We start from the raw sequence: 22,389 nt of genomic DNA, 5'->3' as shown, positions 1-22,389 counted from the left end.
ATTATTATTATGTTTTAATTATTTATTATTCAAACAGCCAAATTCTGACTGAGGACAGTTGAATGTTCTGGCCAGTTTGTAGGCTTAGGCAGTTGTAGGCAGTTTTTAATTTAAAACTTTAACAGATTCTTATTTTTTTCTAATGATTTATAATGTAATAATTTTTCAATTTTAAATTAAGTCTATTTATTTTTCTTTATTCTAAATCTTTTGGTAATATTTTGGTACATTAAATGTGTCATTATGATGATGATCCAACAAGCTAATCCAGCTAAAAATAGTGCTTAAAATGTCACTAAAATACAGTATTTAAATCTCATACATTGTAAATGAGGTGAATAACTGCAAAAAGGTCCACATTTTGAGAAAAAGAACCACCCTTTATACCAGGCTAGCTTTATACCAGTGCATTTATATCTGACTTAAAACTTTTCAAAAATGTCTTGGAAGGGATTGTTTGGATAAAACTTTTTTTTAATTGTAAATATGTGCAGACATAGTTCAAGAGAATACATCTCTCAACAATTATGAACAAAATAAAAATAAATGAAATAAAATGAGAGAAATTATCTCAGTAATACAAAGTATAAACAGATGCCAGGGGTAAATAAAGGTAAGATAAAAATGAAAAATAAAACTTTTATTCAATCAATTGAAAGTTACATAATGCTTCATATGTTTTTTAGCTTTTCTGTTTTTAATGTTAAATAGTGTAGTATTGTTTAATCTCCTTTAAAAAATGTTCAAAATTTGGCTTAGCCTTGGCCCATTTCTTGACATGATTATGGCATTTTTCCAAGTAATAGTATCAGTTGTATAAGAAAATATGTTGTACTTTTTGAATCAATTCCATCTTGTACTAAAGCAAATATGACATCATATAACCCAATTTGTATTAGTGTACCAAATGCCCCTGAAATAAAGTTAGAAACATCTATCCAAAATAGTCTTGAGTATACACATTGAAAAAACAGAGTGCCAGATTCTTTAACAATACCATAAAAATCCTAAGTTTTCTCTTCTCCACTCCAAACCGTTCAAATAACTCTTTTACAGGATAAATTCTGTGTAAAATTTTAAATGATGTCTTACGTTATTACTTATAAAAATTATGTAAGTAATCATTTTTTCTACTCAATGTTTTCAAATTTTGATGACCAGAAGACTGTTGAAGATGGTATATGATTCTTTTTTAAATACATTTCTAATATACTTATTAATACATTTATTATTAACAATGTTAATATCACCAATAAATAAAACATCATCACTTGTCTTTGGCTGTTAGTCCACAGAATTACGCAACAGTGATACAACTTTACTTGGTATTGCATCAAAAATAACAGCACAGTCTTTTGGTTTCACAGGAACTTTACATTTTTGGAGGAATTCTGAGTATGACAAAAGCAATCCATGTCCATCAAGTAATTGACTGACTGTAAGTATTCCATTGTCATACCATTGTTTGGATAAAACGTTGCCTCGTGTTACCACCACGATTACGTCATATGACGAACACCAAACATTGAGTTTTTATTGGCTACGGCCGCTGTAGGCGGGGCTAACTCAGCAAATCCGGAAACGAGCAAAACAATAACATGAAAACAAACGATTTGCCGTATGTACACTTTCCATACACCATCACCACAAAACAATGCACTTTCTTCAAGTGCTTTGCAGACATTAATCCCCACAAATGGTTTTATTTATTAAGCACACCAAACAAACTTCATATGCACTACTGTATATAAACAACACACTTAATTCATCTAAATGCAGCTCACCATATTTATTCATAAAAAGAGGAAATGATGATAATTTAGTATAATGACAACTACCAAAACTGCTCATATTTATTAACAACCTCGTTCTAATCGACCTTAGAGACCTTGAATATCATCCACAGATGATTAATTTACACTTTTACTTATATAACGCGTCGCTTCAAGCAAAAAAATAATGTGTTTATTCCTGTAAAAAAGCCCTGAAATTTAATAATAAATAAAATATTGAGCACGAGGTGTAGTTTAGAGATGGGGAAACTGCCTGAGATCTAGTGCTGACAAATGGGAGGGGGTGATCCGCAACACACAACAGGAGATAAGCTTGATTTGTTCATACTTCAACCACTGGGGCTCTTCTGCATCTTTTCGCCGTACACAAACGCGATGAAATTAAGCGAAAACACGGCATGAGCTCGACGGAAGCCAGCGGCACCGACACATCTGCGTCCTTTTAATAACCGGACGCGCTTTTCCCTCTCCGGTTTACCGACTTTATAGTGTTCGGGATGGGTAAGGAGGTGAACGGCGTCTCTCGGAGTCGCTTTGAGGCGAGTAGCCACTGTTTATTTCCAGATTGACATGTCAATGTAAACAATCTTGCGTTCTGTTTTGGTTTAAGTACTCCTAAACGGTTTAAATAATGGAGGATTATAAGTGTTGCTGCGGTAGAAGAGGCCGAGCTTCCGCAATCAGACGAGTTCAGCTTTTCTGATCACTTGTCAGTCATTTAAACACGTTCAGAAATCCATGTTGACCAAAGGCTGCAGCCAATGTTTATTTTTAGGTCGCTATATTGTTTCCTGGCGAAGTCTACTTTGTGTCGGAGTGTATAAACACAGCCATTGTTTCCCAGCTTAGTGAGCCGCAAAAGGAGCTTAAATATTTCTCGTTTATTTACGCGAAGCAACAGTAGGTTGCGATTTTTCGCTTCGACGTATTTCTAAATAAATTACACTGGTCAGCTGAGATTATAGGACTCGGTTAACGCTGGTAGGCCCACACAGGCTGAAGTGGGGGAAAAACAGCCGGCCAAAACAAAAGCTGGATATATACACAGGCCTTTATGCGTAAAAACACTAGCGTTACCTCAGTTTATCACTAGTGAGAACAGTTGGGCCTGTTTACGCAAACATTTGGTTTGTTGTTTCACTCGAAGACGCAAAATCAACCGCGTTTAAACAAGTTATAACTGTGTTTACAGCGGACGTGTTTTAAAAACTTAGCGAGCTTACTAGCTAGTGTGCGTTTTCCAGGGCTGCATAGGTGCTTGGTGGAATTCTGGGCGACTGTGATGCTGTCTAGATAGGCGACTTGGTAGGTTTTGAAACATGCTGAGATGCTTGGTATTTATGTAGCCTATTTGCTTTTATTTTCATGGTTTATGTTTGTGTTTGTTCGAAAGATCAACTGTTGTGAAGTGTCAAAGTTAAACATCTGAGGATTCATTTGTTATGGCACAGTGTTGCTTTAATACACATGGATATAATCTAAAAAGGTTATTTTTAACTGAAATATATCATGTCATCTAGTTTACACCACCACCACCACAATTATTTGACTCTGTACACAGTAAACATTGAATTTAGGTGTGTGAATTTTGTGTGTAATGTAATTACAATTACATGAATTCAATATGGCTTATGTGAAAATCTCATTTAGTACAAAAGAGTGTTAAATATCAACAAATCAAATATGTTGTGATACGTTTAGAAGTGTCGAAATAAAACATCTGAGGCTAGTTACTAAAGATTAATTTGTTATATAATGCCAGAATGTTGCCTTAATGTCCATAAATTTAATCTACAAACATTATTTTAGCCAAAATTGATCACATTACCACAATTGTTTGACTTTGCACATGGTAAACATTGCATTTAAGTGTGTGAAGTTATGAAATTTTTATGTATATTTAGTGTAATAACGATAATATAAATTAAACATGGCTAATGTGAAAATCTCATTTAGAAAATAAAAGAGCTAAAAAAATATATATAATGGAATCTCATTTATGCCACATCACCACAATTATTTGACTTTCTGCACACTGTAAACATTGCATTTAAGTGCGCAAATTGCTAATATTTGTGTGTGTAATGTAATTACAATAACACAAATTCAGCATGTCTAATGTGAAAGTCTCATTTAGTAAACAAAACAGTTAAATATGTTCAATATCAACAAATCAAATATGTTGTGATGCGTTTAGAAGTGTCAAAATAAAACATCTGAGGCTAGTTACTAAAGATTAATTTGTTATATAATGCCAGAGTGTTGCTTTAATGTGCACAAATTTAAATCTAAAAATATTATTTTAACCAAAATTTATCACATTACCCCAATTATTTGACTCTCTGCACATGGTAAACATTGCATTTAAGTGTGTAAAGTTATGAAATTTTATGTATATTTAGTGTAATAACGATAACATAAGTTAAATATGGCTAATGTAAAAATCTCATTTAGTAAATAAAAGAGTTAAATGTATTCAATATCAATATCATTGTATCAAATATGTTGTGACACGTTTAGAAGTGTCAAAATAAAACATCTGAGGCTAGCTACTAAAGATTAATTTGTTATATAATGCCAGAGTGTTGCTTTAATGTGCACAAATTTAAATCTAAAAATATTATTTTAACCAAAATTGATCACATTACCACAATTATTTGACTCTCTGCACATGGTAAACATTGCATTTAAGTGTGTGAAGTTATGAAATTGTATGTATATTTAGTGTAATAACGATAATATAAGTTAAATATGGCTAATGTAAAAATCTCATTTAGTAAATAAAACAGTTAAATATGTTAAATATCAACAAATCAAATATGTTGTGACACGTTTAGAAGTGTCGAAACATCTGAGGCTAGTTACTAAAGATTAATTTGTTATATAATGCCAGAATGTTGCTTTAATGTGCACAAATTTAATCTAAAAACATTATTTTAACCAAAATTTATCACATTACCACAATTATTTGACTCTCTGCAGATGGTAAATATTGCATTTAAGTGTGTGAAGTTATGAAATTTTTATGTATATTTAGTGTAATAACGATAATATAAATTAAACATGGCTAATGTGAAAATCTCATTTAGTAAATAAAAGAGTTAAATATATTCAATATCAATATCATTGTATCAAATATGTTGTGATGCGTTTAGAAGTGTCAAAATAAAACATCTGAGGCTAGCTACTAAAGATTAATTTGTTATATAATGCCAGAGTGTTGCTTTAATATGCATGCATATAATCTAAAAAGATTATTTTAACTAATATGTATCATGGTATCTCGTTTACGCCACATCACCACAATTATTTATTTATTTAATTGTTTAACCAGGAATGTCCCATTGAGGTACATTATCTCTTCTACCAGTGAGTCCTGGTCAAGACAGGCAGCATAGGACAAAGTTACAAAAAATAAAATAAAAAATAAATAAAAAAGTTGATAATATTAATAAATACATGTCACAACACATAGACACACAAAAACAGGAGAAACCATAGTCAATTGTTAAAACATGCATTGTTCTAAATTGACAGCCTTTAAAATATTTTTAAATATAGCGATAGATAGGATGGATTTCATATGTAGTATATCTTGAAGCTCATTCCATACATATAGAGCACACTTACAGAATGCAGATCAACCTAACTCTGTGACAAAATGGCGTCTTATGTAAGAGTATATCTGCTGATCTGGTATTGTAAGTATTTGAACAGTACTCCAACAAATTTGCTATATACTTGACTGTCTGCACACAGTAAACATTGTATTTAAGTGTGCAAAGTTACAAAATATTTGTGTGTGATGTAATTACAATAACATGAATTCAACATGGCTAATGTGAACATCTCATTTAGTAAATAAAATAGTTAAATATCAAATATGTTGTGATGCGTTTAGAATTGTCAAAGTGAAACATCTGAGGCTAGTTACTAAAGATTAATTTGTTATATAATGCCACAGTGTTGCTTTAATACACATGAATATAATCTAAAAAGATTATTGTAACCAAAATATGTCATGGTGTCTCATGTACGCCACATCACCACAATCATTTGACTCTGCACACAGTAAACATTGCATTTAAGTGTGCGAAGTTACAAAATATATATATGTGTGTGTGTGTGTGTGTGTGTGTGTGTGTGTGTGTGTGTGTGTGTGTGTGTGTGTGTGTGTGTGTGAGTGTAATGTAATTACAATAGCGTAAAGTCAGCATGGCTAATGTGAAAATCTCATTTAGTAAATAAAACAGTTTTAATTAATATTATGACACTGAATTATCTACTAAATTTCATAAATAAATGACATTTTAAATTAAACATAACTTTTTAAAGTTAATACTTTGATAGTATGTTCATTAATCTCTGCTTTATCATATCACATTATAACTTAGAATGGCATGAAATATATAATTACACAACAAAACAGCAATTATTACACAAATAAAACTGCAATTATAACACAACTTAATATCAATTACACAAATGAAACAGTAATAATTAGACAACTATTAATTTTTGAACAATTTGTGCATTACACCTAAAATGACACTGAATTATCTACTAAAATTGATATACAAGTGATATTTTAAATTAAACATGACTTTTTAAAGTAAAAACTTATATAGTATGTTCAATCTCTGCTTTATCATATCACTTTATAGCCTCGAGTGGCAAAAAATATATAATTACACAAAAACAGCAATTATTACACAAATAAAACTGCAATTGTAACAACTTTATATCAATTACACAAATAAAACAGTAATAATTAGACAACTATTAATTTATGAATAATTTGTGCATTACACCTAAAAATGACACTGAATTATCTACTAAATTTGATAAATAAGTGATATTTTAAATTAAACATGACTTTTTTTAAAGTAAAAACTTTAATAGTATGTTCAATCTCTGCTTTATCATGTTACATTATAACCTCGAGTGGCATAAAATATATAATTACACAACAAAAACAGCAATAAATACTCAAATAAAACTGCAATAATTACACAAATAAAACGGTAATATTTAGACAATTATTTATTATTTTTTTTGTGCATTACTCTTAAAAATGACACTGTATTATCTACTAAATTTGATAAGTGACATTTTAAATTAAACATGACTTTTTTTTTAAAGTAAAAACTTTAATAGTATGTTCAATAATCTCTGCTTTATCATGTTACATTATAGCCTCGAGTGGCATAAAATATATAATTACACAACAAAAACAGCAATAATTACACAAAACAGTAATAATTAGACAATTATTTATGAATTATTTGTGCAATACTCTTAAAAATGACACTGAATTATCTACTAAATTTGATAAATAAGTGATATTTTAAATGAAACATGACTTTTTTAAAGTAAAAACTTTAATAGTATGTTAAATCTCTGCTTTATCATGTTACATTATAGCCTAGAATGGCATAAAATCTATCAATCATATCCTCAAAGTTACTACTATGGTAAATGTTAGTGTAGGTGCTTGCTCTACTCAGTATTTCTGTTGCGATGGCCTGAATGTAATCAGTATTTAAGAAGCGCTGCATTGTTACCAGCTTAGGCCTGTTTCTTTTTTTAGGATGGGAGTGATTATCTGCACATTGTTTTGGTGACCGCGGCATGAGAGTTATATTTACAAATAACTGACAACTCTTCATGCTCGACAGCGACCAATGTTGTCTGAAAATGTGGTCTGTTTTTGTTGGGTTATTGATAGTTTGGTTATTTTAGCGGTCAATTTTATTACAGGATGATTATCGTACTGTATGGTGTAGATTGTTTTTTTTTAACCTGGCAACCCGATCTGAATGTTGAGCTAGATGTTAGTTTAGAAATGAGGTTGTTCATGTAATAACAGAGTAAGGGTATGGCTTGTTAATTGGTCTGGACCAATCAGATGAAGGAACTGAGTTGCTTTACATGTAAACCAGGAAGTCTTGTGAAGTTGCCTAATATGGTCGTTGTTAGAAGGGATACAGCTGTGGCCAGAAGTTAATGAGAATTGTTGATATTATTTATTAAATTACCCATTAATTCCCCTTAAACCCCTCTCAGTAATGTTAAAACAGTAATTATAATGAGAACTATTTATTCAATATTATTGTCTATCCCACCCCAACCTTAAACATATCCCTTTCAGTAATGTAAAAAGAGTATTTATAATGAGAATTTTTAAATATTGTTTATTAAATGACTCATTAACTGTATTTAAGTAACATCTACATCCATCCCAACCCCTCACATTAATGTTAAAAACAGTAATTATTAATAAATATTATTAACAGTAAATAATTAGCGCTAATTTCTGGCTGCAACTGGATCCCTTCTACATTTTGTCGTCTAATGTGTTCAGGAATGTCAATAAGTAGAGCTGTAGTCTCAGTAGTGTGAATTAAGTGGAAAGTCATGTTGATATTTTGAAAACGATCGATAACATTTGATCTGGAAACACATTTTCTTTCTCAAATAATCATTTCGTAATAAACATGCACTGCACATCGAGCAGAAGAAAAGCAAAGGTCTTCCTACTAAGAAATAAATACCATGAATGGGCGAATGAATGGCTTAATGAACATGTGAAGAATATTTTAAGACTATAAATTCAATATACATTTGCTGGCCACTTTATTAGGTACACTTTACTTGTACCGGGTTGGACCCCCTTTAGTCTTTAGAACCGCTTTAATTCTTTGTGGCATAGATTCAACAAGCTACTGGAAATATTCCTCAGAGATTTTGGTCCATATTGACATGGTAGCATCATGCTGTTGTTGCTGATTTGGCGGCTGCACATCCATGATGCTAATCTCCCGTTTCACCACATCCCAAAGGTGCTCTATTTAATTGAGGTCTGGTGACTGTGGAGGCCATTTGAGTACAGTGAACTCATTGTCATGTTTAAGAAACCAGTCTGAGATGATTCACGCTTTATGACATGGTGCATTATCCTGCTGGAAGTAGCCATCAGAAGATGGGTACACTGTGGTCATAAAGAGATGGACATGGTCAGCAACGATACTCAGGTAGGCTGTGGCATTGACACAATGCTCAGTTAGTACTAATGGGGCATAAAGTGTGCCAAGAAAGTATCCCCACACCATTACACCACCATCACCAGCCTGAACTGTTGATACAAGGCCGGATGTATCCATGCTTTCATGTTGTTGATGGCAAATTCTGAGCCTACCATACGAATGTCGCAGCAAAAATCGAGACTTATCAGACCAGGCAACATTTTTACAATCTTCTATTGTCCAATTTTGGTGGGCCTGTGTGAATTGTAGCCTCAGTTTCCTGTTCTTAGCTGACAGGAGTGGCACCCGGTGTGGTCTTCTGCTGCTGTAGCCCATCCGCCTCAAGGTTGGACGTGTTGTGTGTTCAGAGATGCTCTTCATACCTCGGTTGTTTGAGTTACTGTTACCTTTCTATCAGCTGGACCCAGTCTGGCCCTTCTCCTCTGACCTCTGGCATCAACAATTCTCTGTAAACTCTAGAGATAGTTGTGCATGAAAATCTCAGTACATCAGCAGTTTCTGAAATAATCAGACCAGCCTGTCTGGCACCAACAACCAAATCTTGGCACTTAAATCACCTTTCTTCCCCATTCTGATTCTCGATTTGATCTAGTGCATGTCGTCTTGACCATACCTAAATTCACTGAGTTGCTGCCATATGATTGGCTGATTAGAAATTTGCGGTAACAAGCAATTGGACAGGTGTACCTAATAAAGTGGCCGATGTGTGTGTGTGTGTGTGTGTGTGTGTGTGTGTGTGTGTGTGTGTGTGTGTGTGTGTGTGTGTGTGTGTGTGTGTGTGTGTGTGTGTATATATATATATATATTATAATATTTTGTTAAACAACAATATATTACTCATATTTTTAGTTAGATAATGTAGTCATTTCTCTTTTTTCATAATGAGAAACACTTTGATTTTAATTTGATTTTTTCCTGCTTGGCCCACTCGTGCCTTTTGTGAGATTCACCCATGTAAAAGCAATTACAGGAGACATTTAGATCTAAAAGGGAGCTGCTGGTCATGAGAAAAGTCATTTGGTTGCTGACGAGGGTTTGAGATGAGCTGCAAACAAGTGATCAATCATTCCTGGTTCGTAACAGTCTGCAGTCTGGCATCACATGGCTCATCCTTAAACCAACAAACAAGTGGAAAAGAAAGAGGAACAGCACAAATGGCAGAGTTCATAAAGCAGAACAGCTGTAAGCCTCATCTCTCACATATGGTTTGTTTGTCTTTCTCGGATGAGTCGGTGATTTAAAGACTTAGTTCACCTCAGATAAAACCATCAGATCCTTACAAACACGTAGTGCATAATACTGTGGGGGAAATAAGTATTAATCATGTCATGTTATTACCTGGGAATAATATTTCTAACGGAGCGGTTGACATGGGATTGATACCGATTTTGGGAAAAACCCAAACAATACAGGCATAAAAAACAAAAAACAAAACAAAAAAATCAGTAAAATGAGACGAGTTCTGTGTAATTACAATAGAATGACACAAGGGGAAAGTACTCAGCTACTGAATTGTATTTAACACTTTATATAAAAGGCTTTTTTTTTGGTGATGGCAGATTCAAGACGTCTCTCTTACGGAGAATGAAGTCGCAAGCATTGCTCTGGTTTGAGTTTATCACAGACTTCAACAGATTGTAAAAATCTTGGCGGTTCTGAGGGGCTCATTATATCCAATCTGAGCTTTAGTTTGTATTCTCTATTGGATTTAAGTCAGGTAATTGGCTAGGCCATTCTACAGCCTAATTTTCTTCCTCTGAAAGCATTTGAGAGTCTCCTTGGCTGTGTTTTGAATCATTGTCTTGTCTGAAGTGTCTTTATCATATGGAAATGCACAGCTAGTGTTTTTCAGTCAATGATGAACTTCTGGCTAGTGCAGAAAATCCATTGAAAATACTAAATTTCCATATTTTAAAGACACGGAGCTAAAAAAAAAAAAATTTAATCCAGTGCTTCTTGTTTGGTTCGATACTCCCTTTATATCGTATCTTAGCCAGGCAGTGAAGATCGCTGTTTTTTTTTTTAAATCAATCAGATCTTAAACTTGGTGAATTTGTATGGGATTAGGATTCATCGGAAGCCCTGGGGCTGGCTGACGGAAATTAAAGTTTTGATTGTTATGCCGGAATGACAGTATAGTTCCTAGCCATAACTGCCTCGAAAATAGATTAAACTTTTCATTTTCTTTTAGTTATAGCACACAATGAAGCTATAAATTTGAAGCTCTCTTTTTGTGAATTTTTTTTGATAAGGATGCTAATGGTCTAATCCGATTCAATGATTTATGCTAAGCTAAGCTAAAAGTACTCCTGCCAGACATGGAGATTGGCAGAATGGGATAAAACATGATAATGGAGTTGTAAAAAAAGTTGAGTGTTCCCTTACAAAATTAGGACTGGCGGGTGCATACACAAGCATTTGCTATTCTGGGATGAATTTAAAAAAATGTATTATTGTGGCAGAATGACAATATTCATAGCCATATCAGCATCTAAAATAGATTTTTTTTTTAAATGAATTAGATCTTAAACTTAGTGATTTTGTATGGGATGACAATTAATCGGAAGCGCTGGGGCTGGCTGACGGAAATTAAAAGTTTTGATTATTATGCCAGAATGACAGGATAGTTCCTAGCCGTATCAGCCTTGAAAATATATTTAACTTTTCATTTTCTGTTGGTTTTAGTACACAATGAAGCTATAAATAGGAAAAGTTTTAAAACTCTCTTTTTGTGAAGTTTTTGAGGAAGATGCTAACGGTCTAATCCGATTCAATGATTTATGCTAAGCTAAGCTAAAAGTGCTCCTGCCAGACCTGGAGATTGGCTGAATGGGATAAAAAAAAGATAATGGAGTTGTAAAATATTTACAAAAAAGTAGAGTGTTCCTTTAACATGTTTAGGACTGGCTGGTGCATACACAAGCATTCACTGTTCCGGGATGGATGTGAAAATGTATTATTGCGGCAGAATGACAATATTGTTCCTAGCACACAATGAAGCTATAAATAGGAGAGTTATAGAAGCTCTCTTTTTTTGTTGTTGTTTTAAGTGAGATGCTAATAGTCTAATCCTATTCAATGATTTATGCTAAGCTAAGCTAAAAGTGCTCCCACCAGACCTGGAGATTGGCTAAATAGACATGAGAAAATGGAAATGAATGGAAAAAAAGATAATAGAGTTTTTACAAAAAAAAAGAAAGGAGAGTGTTCCTTTAACAAATTTAGGACTGGCCGGTGCATACACAAGCATTCACTGTTTCGGGATGGATGTGTAGTCACTACTTAAAAAAAAAAAAGGAACATCCAGTCCATTCTGAATTATTCAGCAGGACAATCTGTATCTCTTGTTACCACTTGCAAAAAGGGTTTGTGGTTTGATGACACCAATATGTGACCTCTGGTGTTAATTTCATGTAAAACGTTTGCTACAATGAGCATTTAGGGCAATGTGTCAACCTCAAAAAGCAGAATTTGGGAGTCAATTCCCATGCCTGGAATAACTCTCTTTGTGCAATTGTTTCATTACACTCTGATCTACTGCCAGTTCTAAATAAGGAATGAAAAACACCAAATTTTTGAACAAATCCCACACTATATAAAAATACATTTAATAATTTGGCTATTTTCCCAAAGAGGCATGCAAATGAGCATGTTTTCTCAATGCAGCAGAAAAACAACAGTAGAGATTTGCAAAAGTTGATCAGTTAGCTGTATGTGTGGCCATAATGGTGATACTACATAATATAAATAAAATATATATTATAAAATGTCAATTTAATTCAAACCTGTTTTTTTTTTGTCAGTTTAAACCACAGCATCTTTTCTCAAACATGAATATGAAAGACATTTAATTACCAAAGGAATTCATTGTTTTTTAAAATGGTGTGTGATTCGGACCGTGTAAACAAAGCTGTATTAACGTTTGACTATGGAAATGCTTACTTTTTGAAAACTGTGTCTTTGTTTTCCTCCTCAGATGTTCTCCAATAATGATGAGGCTGTTATTAACAAGAAGCTGCCGAAGGAACTGCTGTTACGGTTGGTGTGAAACCCTTGTAGTACTTTTCTGCTTCATTTCCACATTGAATAATCTCTTATTTAAAACAATCATCCGTACTCTGCACCTTTTCTGTTTTTGCACTTCTTTCTTGATAAGTTGTTAATGATGTTTACTGTGATTCTCTCCGTCTGCAGAATTTTCTCATTTCTGGATGTAGTCACACTTTGCCGCTGTGCTCAAGTCTCACGAGTAAGTGCCTTTTAAAAAAAAGTACATTTAAAGATTAGATTAACCCCACCACTTTTTTGGGGAAAATGGGTTTTGTGAAACCATCTACCCTAGTGTGGTGGAATATACAGTTGAAAGCAGAAGTTTACATGCACTGTATAAAAAGGCACATAACCATTAAAAAAAAAAGTCAGATGGTAATGTGACTAAACTTTTTCTCTCTTAGGTAAGTTAGGATTATCACATTTGTTTTTGTTATGCTTAATAGATGAATAATGACAGAGATATTTTTTGAGAAATTGTTATAACTTATCTTGAAAGTCAAGTTTAAATACAGTAAGATTATTCTGCCTCTGAAAAAGCTCAGATGATGATGTCAAGGTTTTGGAAGTTTCTGATTGGCTAATTGACAACATTTGAGTTAATTGGAGGGCACAACTGTAGAATAGTATTTAAGGAAATCCTCGCACACACTGCTTCCTTGTGTGAAAACATGGGAAAATCAACAAGCCAGAATCAACAGCAAAGCCAGATTACAATTAGCTAAATTACACTGGGAAAAAGACTCATTTTTGGAGACATGTCCTGTAATCTGATGGAACTAAGATTGAACTGTTCGGCCTTAATGACCAGTGTTACATTTGGAGGACAAAGGGGAAAGCTTGCACGCTTATGAACACCACCCAACTGTAAAGTATGGGGGCAGCAGCATCATGTTGTGCTGCTGTTTTGCTGCAGGAGGGACTGGTCCACTTCACAGCATAGATGGCATCATGTAGAAAGAACATTATGTAGAAATACTGAAGCAACATCTCAAGACATCAGCCAGGAAATTAAAACTTGGCCACAAATGGGTCTTCCAAACAGACCATGACCCTAAGCATACTGCCAAATTAGTGAAAATGTTCTTTAAGGACAACAGAGTGAATGTTTCGGAGTGGCCATCACAATGCCCTGATCTCAATCCTATAGAAAATGTGTGGGCAGAGTTGAAAAAGCTTGTGTGAGCAAGACAGCCAACAAATCTGCCTCGGTTACACCAATTCTGTCAAGAGAAATGGGCCAAAATTCCTTCAAACTATTGTGAGAAGCTTGTGGAAAGAGACCCAAAACATTTGACCAAAGTTATACAGTTTAAAAGGAAAGCTAAAAAAAAATACCAAGGAAATGTGTGTAAACTTTTGACTGTCTAGAACTTAATAAATAATTCTTTTAAAAAAATCTCTCATTATTCAGGCATTTAGCAAATGTAAATCATTTGGGTAATCCTAACGGACCTAAAGTAGTAAACTTTTAGTTTGATTTACCATCACATATTTAAAAAAAAATGGTTATGTTTCTTTTTTTAGAGTGTATGTAAATTTCTGATTTCAACTGTATGTAGATTATACTGGCATCTGCTACTTTATTTGTTGCATGTTTGATCAGCCAATCACATGTAGTGTGAGAAATGCACTAATTTCTTCCTCTCAGTCGTGGAACGTGTTAGCTCTGGATGGCAGTAACTGGCAGCGCATTGACCTCTTTGACTTCCAGAGAGACATTGAGGTCAGTAGATGACATTTTGTTTTTAAGTCCTTAAATGTAAGGATTTTTTAATACTGTTGAGTCAGAATGATCCTCAGAGCTTTTCATTTGCAGGGCCGTGTGGTGGAGAACATCTCGAAACGCTGTGGAGGTTTCTTAAGGAAGTTGAGTCTTAGAGGATGCCTTGGAGTTGGAGATAGTGCACTCAGGTCAGGCTTTTACCGTAAACACACCAATACAAACAAGCACTTGTTTTAGCCTATCATATCAATCCCAGATTTGCTTCCGCAGTGCACAAAACCAACATTTTGACAACATCAAACAAACTACTGTTTTTGAGGGGCAAATTAGACGTCATGCAAAGAGCTAATAAAGAACTTGGATTGACAATGGACCCTTTTTTACATTTCCAGGTTTCTTAGCAGCAGAAGTAATCATAATTGGGCAAACTTAGAGAGCAGTGAATGGGAGAGTACAACAAATAATGATTTTACAATCCTATTTGCTGAAATAATAAAAGAAAAACTCCACGCTGGTGTTATCAAGACTTTCAGAAAAAGGGAAAAAATAGTGCGAGACTGATAATGGCAGCCAGAAGAGAAAACAACGTCAAATTTACTGTCCTGCCCCCATAGACACTGCATTAGGAACACCTCGCATAAGCGGCAATTCGTATTTGTAATCAAAATATGAAAAACTTTCAAGGATTTAAGATGCTGATGACCATTAAACGTATTATAAAAGTCTTGTGAAAGGGGTCTATAAAGCAAGTTATTGTGCACTTTGATCTTGTAAACCTTGTTAAACTTGAACTCACAGTCATCGCTTTGACTTGGAGGCGCATTCAATCACTGTTTAAAGTTTATTCAGGTAAATTTGTTTTTCTCTTGCAGAACGTTTGCCCAGAACTGCAGAAATATTGAGCTGCTCAGCCTCAATGGCTGCACCAAGATCACCGACAGGTGCGTGAAGATGCTAACAAGGAACTTTGCAATAAGAAGCACTTATGTTCAATGAGCATGTGTTGCCTTTTTAGAGGGCAAACCACCTCAAACTGTAAGGGCTCTATTTTAATGATCTAGGTGCAAAGTCTAAAGCGCAGGGCGCAAAAACGTAAGAGCATGTCTGAATCCACTTTTGCTAATTTAAGGATGGAAAAATATGCTCTGCGGCCTGGCGCATGGTCTAACAGGGTTATGCTTATTTTCTTAATGAGTTATGGGTGTGTTTTCAGCATAAGGTGCATTGAACCAATCAGAGATTTATCTACCATTCCCTTAAAGAGTAAGTTGTGTAGCACCATGGCGCATTTGCTATTTACATGGCGGACTTTGTAAGTTGAAAAACTGAAAGCTTCACTTGCAAGAAAACAGTTAAACAGAGCATCTGCAGCGTAAGGATAAAGAACGAGCCTCCTCCATTTAGCTTTACTACATTTAGCTCCATTTTTACTTAACTTTCTCTTTTCTTTTACTACTGAATGAGGCCGATAAGTATGGCATAAAACATATGCTGGATAAGTTGGCGGTTCATTCCACTGTGGCGCCCCCAGATTAATAAAGGGACTAAGCCGAAAAGAAAATGAATGAATGAAAAGCAACTTGTCATGAATAAACTGAAAAACGCCCCCCGAGATGAAGAATGCATGCAGGCATTGTACATTTATGTAAAAAATAATATTTTTTGTAACATTTTAATCCTTTAATTTTTTCATGTGTAAATATATTTGTGTATTGCTGTACATCCTGTGTGTATTTAGCAATGTGTAAGCATTTGAATGCACATAGGCACATAACTAAGAAAGAATAGTTATGTACTATTAGGCACTAATAGTGGAAGAATAAAGTCACGTTAAAAACAAGCACAACATTGTTTTTTTGTGAAATTTCCTACGAGTTTGATGTGTCACATGACCCTCTTCCTATTGAAAAAAAACAACAGTTGATCCAAGATAGCAGACCAAAATGGCCACCATGGTCACCACCCATCTTGAAAAGTTTTTCCCTCACATATATTAATGTGCCACAAACAGAACATTAATATCACCAACCATTCCCATTTTACTAAGGTGTATCCATATAAATGGCCAACCCTTTATAAATGCACTGATATATTTAACATGCCAGCTCCCAGCTCTACAATGAACATGTTTTTGAAATCTCCACTGAACTTGTGTCTTTCCCTTTTTTTGCAGTACCTGTAACAGCTTGAGTAAATTTTGTCCCAAACTGAAGCATTTGGATCTTGCCTCCTGCACCTCAATCACCAACCTGTCCCTCAAAGCTCTGAGGTCAGAAGATGATTGTTTGCTTGATGTTTATGTAGAACACTTCTCTTGAGTTAAATGACACAGATCAGACACTGTTTTTTCATATGTTAATAACAAATGGCAATAAAAATGAAGTCTACAGTACATACAAGAAACAAACTAAACTAAATGACTGTGTGTGTGTGTGGTTTATAGTGAGGGCTGTCCTTTGCTGGAGCAGTTAAACATCTCATGGTGTGATCAGGTGACCAAAGACGGCATTCAAGCCCTCGTGAGGTGTTGTCCAGGACTCAAGGGCCTGTTCCTTAAGGGCTGCACACAGGTAAATCTGTACAATTTTACTGTTTTTCTTTTATAATTTAATACTATTCTGACTGCACTTAAACTTCGACTACCAAAAGTGACAGAAAAAAGGTTCATAAGACTGAAATTGTTGTCTGAATTGGTGATGTTTATGTGATGGTTCTAGAATCAAATTTGATGCTTGACAATTTACTGCCACTAAATTATCATAAGTCATTAAGAATATTAATATTATACAGTGTTGTTATTGTTTACGAGAACAATTTTTTTTCTGAATTGAATAATGAATGAAAACTTGAATATTGAAATACCAATATTAGACTTTAAGCTCTTAAAAGAAAAATAGAAATGTTTTCTTAGTAATTGAATTAAGAGGAGGTACTGAAATTTAAAAAAAAAAAAAAAAAAAAAAAAAAAAATTATAATAATAAGTAAAGTAAAAATTTTAGGTTAGTAGCAAAAGAAATTTCTCACATTTAGGTAGTTAAAGTGCTTTACACAATGGGTGGAATCTCCTCATCCACCACCAGTGTGCAGCATCCACCTGTATGACGCGACGGCAGCCATATTGGCCAGACCACACACAAGCTGATTGGTGGAGAGGAGGCAGAGTGATGAAGCCAATTATGATATGGGAATGGTTAGGAGGCCATGATGGACAGAGGCCAGAGGGCTGGGGTTAAACCACTACTCTTTTTCGAAAGACATCCTGTGATTTTTAACGGCCACAGAGAGTCAGAACATTAATTTAACGTCTCATCCGCCCACTGAGCAATCAACATCAAAATATTAGTATATTAACAGAGTCCCCATTAATATATTAGGACCCATACAAAGCACAGATTGAGCACCCCATGCTGGCCTCACTAACATCACTTCCCATGTGGTGTCCCATAAAGGTACTAACCGGGCGCAGCCCTGCTTCACTTCAGCGGACAACCATTTTAAGCCTCCTTTCCACTGCACACGACAATTGACAAGCGACAGACCTGAAGTCATTCATTTCCAATGGAGAGCAGTCCGGGAGCTGCGTTGAGTTCCGATCATCTCCGTATATGTAAAATTCGGATCCGAATTGAGTTGCGGATCCGTTGAAATATTTGAACTCCTGCGACTAGACCGTATGCGACCACCCGACCGAATATGATGTATTCCAGTGTTGCACAAGCAGATCCGTTCTTGCGAGATGAGAAATAGGAGTTTATTTGGTTATTTTTTGAAATATAAAAAGTCTCTATTAAAAAAAAAAAAACTTTTCTGTTCATAAATGTAAGTAAGAAAGTAATAAAAAAATATTTTTAAATGTTGTCTCCACATTCCCTCCAATATTTGAGCAGTCTATGAGTTTCTAGTATTCATTCATTCATTAAACCATGTAAACACACAGAGAATAAAGGCTCTTGCTTTTGCCCTCCTTTATTTCTGACACCGTGAGAATCAGCTTCTCCCCCGTGGAGCATGACAACACTGAAAATACTGTGCGGCTGCCACAAGGGGGCGTATTCCGACAGTCGTGTCCAAATGTCGTGTGCAGTGGAAAGGCGGCTGTAAAGTTGCAGAGAGCTAGCTGCCAGCAATATTAAAACTTGTATATAATAAAACAAATTAATTAATAGAAATTTAATCATTAGAAATGAAATAGCAAACAAAACAAAAACAAACTATTTTAGTGATTTAAAATAAGCAGTATCATTAAAAAAGTAGTATTTTGGCAACTAACTTAAGGTCTAAAATCATTAAAACCAAAATAAAAAAAGATTACAGAAAAAAATTGTGTAATAATATGCCAAACCAGTTAAAAACTAAAATAAAAAATAGCTCAAAATATGAAAACAAAAGCTAAATATATTAATAAATAATATAGTACTTGCCAAAAATTGATGCCGTTAGTTTAAGCATTAATTAATTACACCACAGTGTAAACAGTGTTAACTAACCTTAAACCATTAGAATTAGGATTTTTAGTCACACTTTTTTATTTTAATGTGCAATTCTTGCTGTTGGGTGGCAATGGTGGCTCAGTGGTTAGAACTGTCACCTCACAGCAAGAAGGTCGTTGGTTCGAGTCCCAGCTGGGTCAGTTGGCGTTTCAGTGTGGAGTTTGCATGGTCTCCCCATGTTGGCGTGGGTTTCCTCCGGGTGCTCCAGTTTCCCCTACAAGTCCAAACACATGCGCTATAAGTGAATTGGATGAACTAAATAGTCTGTAGTGTATGAGTGTGTGAGTGAATGAGTGTGTAAGGGTATTTCCAAGTACTGGTTTGTGGCTGGAATGGCATGAGCTGCGTAAAACATATGCCAGAATAGTTGGCGGTTCATTCCACTGTGGCAACTCCTGATAAATAAGGGAATAAGCCAAAGGAAAATAAATGAATTTACTCTTGCTATTTACAAACCATTAACTATGTTCTTTTGCTAAATAAACCTAATTTGCTGCTTATTATTAGGTATTAGGGGTAATAGTTGGGTATTAGGTAGGATTAGTGTTGAATAGATCATGAAGAATATGTACTTTATAAGTACTATTAAACAGCCAATATCTTAATAATATGCATGTAATAACTGCCACTGATTAATAGGAAGAATTGTTACCTAATTTAAAGTGTTACCAGATTTTTTAATGTAATGACAGTCTACTTAAAAATGCGTAGTTTATTTTGATCGTTTATGATCACTGACTTTTTTATAAAACTAAAAAAAGTTCCATTTTTAATCCCATAATGCAGAGTGTAACAGCTTGAGAAAGTTTGTGATGTCTCAGTCTTGTTTGTGTTTTTCTCCGTGTAGTTGGAAGATGAAGCACTTAAGCATATCGGTGGGCATTGTCCAGAGCTGGTCACACTCAACTTGCAGACGTGTTCAGTAAGTGGCGCACATTCACATTCACCTTCGCGTTCTGGCACACATGAGCATGATCGTGTGTCTGTGTGTGAATGAGCAGCAGATCACAGATGAAGGCCTCATCACCATCTGCCGGGGGTGCCATAGACTGCAGTCTTTATGTGTGTCCGGCTGCGCAAATATTACAGACGCCATCCTCAATGCCTTGGGACAAAACTGCCCTCGCCTCAGGTACCCTAAACGTGCATGTGGGTGTAAAAATGCTCCAAAATTGATCAAACAGGGGTCTTAAAAAAGTGTTAAAAAGTCTTAAATTAAAAAATCGAAATGTATGGCTTTAAAAAGTGTTAAATTTGCTGTTCTAGGTCTTAAATATTTTTGCACAGGTCTTTTTTCTTTTTGCGATGTCCATGTATGCTCATTTAATTTCTTTTTGTTGTTGTTGCTAGGTTTTTGGGGTGTTGTAGTTCTTTATTTCACTAGTCCAATTGTAATTTGCGGTATTACAACTACAAAAAGGTCAACTTGCAATAGCCAATCAGCTTTCTGATATTAAACTCAGTGCGCGCGGCAAATGTGACATCATCGCTGTGTTTGCGAAAGTTCGCTTTGAGTGCGCGCGACATGATTTCAGCTGGCAGAGTATGCCGTTATTTCACTGACAATTGTCGCAAGCGTAGTTTTATAAGTCGGGAGCGCTGTAATACGAGAGAGCGAATCTCTGCTCGCTCTTAAAACACTGGCTGCTCACGTGCGAATGATATGCTCTCGCTCCGTCGGACTCCTTTCGTGCTTTTGCTCTCCAGAGATGCTTCAGCATTCTGTAGTATTAAGAATAGTGAACTGATAAAATAAAATACAGTGTAGTTTTACTACAGTAAAGTGTGTTGAATTGTATAAAAATATACCCTATATTGTAAAAAAAAAAAAAACTAAAGCACTGGGTAGTTTGTTTTGAATACACATGTTGTGTTACCATAGCAACTATAGTATTACCACAACAGAGTAATTGAAGTACTTTGCAAAACACTGTACAGCAGACACTAGTTCACTTTATTTTAGAGATAAAATGGGATTGATAGTGGGATTTATTTGAAGAGTGAATAGTACAGTAGGCTATAATACCTAATCGAGTTTTTACCTATTTTCTATCACGGTTACATTTCTGCTTGCCAGCATGACCAATAATTATTGGCTAGAAATTGCAACAGCCATGGGAAAGGAGGAAAGTTTTTGTAAAACTTTGGAAAAACCTGAGGGATAAGTTGGTTAAAACAGCCCCCAAAAGCATCTTCAATGATCATGATTATCTTTTTATTCGTCTGATTTTACTTTGTTTTTTTGGACCGCCCCCTGTCATTTAAAAAAAATATCTCAATGGTGAACGTGTCAAGTATAAAAGCCTTAATCCGTTTTGTGAGTTGTGCAATGCGGTGCCAGGTGAAAGTATAAATCTGCATTAAGATGTTTGTTTTTTCTGCTGTTCAATGGTGCATTTAACCTGACTTTAGTACTGTTCAATTGAAATAACTTTATTTTACCCTTAATTTTGTGCTTTTACTTTTTCTCTCTCGCATGTTTTTGATATTGCGATTATAGGTCTTAAATTTAATACTTAATGGTTTTAAAAAGGTCGTAAAAGGTCTTTTTGACATTATGATATCTGCAGAGACCCTGTCAAATGAAAGTGATTTTGCTCAGTTAAAAGTACAAGTATCTGGCTGAGAATGTACTTGAGTTTAAAACAGAATGGCTTATAATTTTACTTAAAGTTCCCTGAAGTCAAAATGATAACTGTTAGGCTGTTAGAATTAAAGGGATAGTTCACCTGAAAAAATGTATATGGACTATTTACTCACTCTGAAGTTGTTTATGAGATTGTTTCTTCTTCTTCTGTGTTCGATTGAGCAAAAAAAGTGGAGTGTTGCTTTAACAAACTGAAACAATGCTATGTAAAAACACCTCATTTGTTCTTGCTTGTTAAACATGCATGCTTAATAGTGCACTTACCATAATTAATGTGCATAAGACTGAAGAAAATACAACTTAAATCAAGCAGCTAGTCATTTTTAATAAAATTGTAGGGAATAAAATGTAGTTTTTTCATCACAAACCTATTTTTTACACCCCTGTGCATCAGCTGAGAAATCTGCATGTGGGCTTTTCTTGCTCTCTGAAACTGTGAATGATCGCTTGTGTGTGTTTATATGTGTGTGTGTGTAGAATATTAGAGGTGGCTCGCTGCTCTCAGCTTACAGATGTAGGCTTCACCTCACTAGCACGGGTGAGTAAACAATCCCACAATCCATCTGTGCTGATCCTCCTGAGCGTCTAACAGACACAAATCAAATGCCTCCTGTCCTCTTCTCTTCCTCCGCTTTC

The 22,389-nt window shown here is 34.8% G+C and overlaps 1 protein-coding gene across 5 annotated transcripts in view; it reads left to right on the top strand.

The window, feature by feature from the left end:
- The first annotated feature begins 2,090 nt into the window (after positions 1–2,090).
- fbxl20 (F-box and leucine-rich repeat protein 20) overlaps positions 2,091–22,389 on the top strand; it is a 23,858-nt gene continuing 3,559 nt past the window's right edge. The window contains exons 1-12 of one of the 5 annotated variants that reach the window (XM_087295293.1): positions 2,091–3,098; positions 9,801–10,021; positions 12,816–12,877; positions 13,034–13,088; positions 14,541–14,615; positions 14,709–14,803; positions 15,488–15,556; positions 16,789–16,884; positions 17,059–17,185; positions 19,954–20,028; positions 20,108–20,238; positions 22,231–22,291. In XM_087295293.1, the coding sequence (XP_087151419.1) occupies positions 12,816–12,877; positions 13,034–13,088; positions 14,541–14,615; positions 14,709–14,803; positions 15,488–15,556; positions 16,789–16,884; positions 17,059–17,185; positions 19,954–20,028; positions 20,108–20,238; positions 22,231–22,291 (846 nt within the window). In that variant the 5' untranslated portion in view covers positions 2,091–3,098; positions 9,801–10,021. Of the gene's footprint in view, positions 3,099–9,783; positions 10,022–12,815; positions 12,878–13,033; positions 13,089–14,540; positions 14,616–14,708; positions 14,804–15,487; positions 15,557–16,788; positions 16,885–17,058; positions 17,186–19,953; positions 20,029–20,107; positions 20,239–22,230; positions 22,292–22,389 lie in introns of all 5 variants that reach the window. The other 4 variants (XM_087295294.1, XM_087295292.1, XM_087295290.1 and 1 more) reach the window with 4 other exon arrangements.

This window comes from Danio rerio, chromosome 19, assembly GCF_052040795.2.
Source record: "Danio rerio strain M-AB ecotype USA chromosome 19, GRCz13ab, whole genome shotgun sequence".
NCBI classification, from domain to species: Eukaryota; Metazoa; Chordata; class Actinopteri; order Cypriniformes; family Danionidae; genus Danio; species Danio rerio.
The sequence above is the reverse complement of the archived record's forward strand: the minus strand, read 5'-3'. Positions and strand labels throughout refer to the sequence as shown.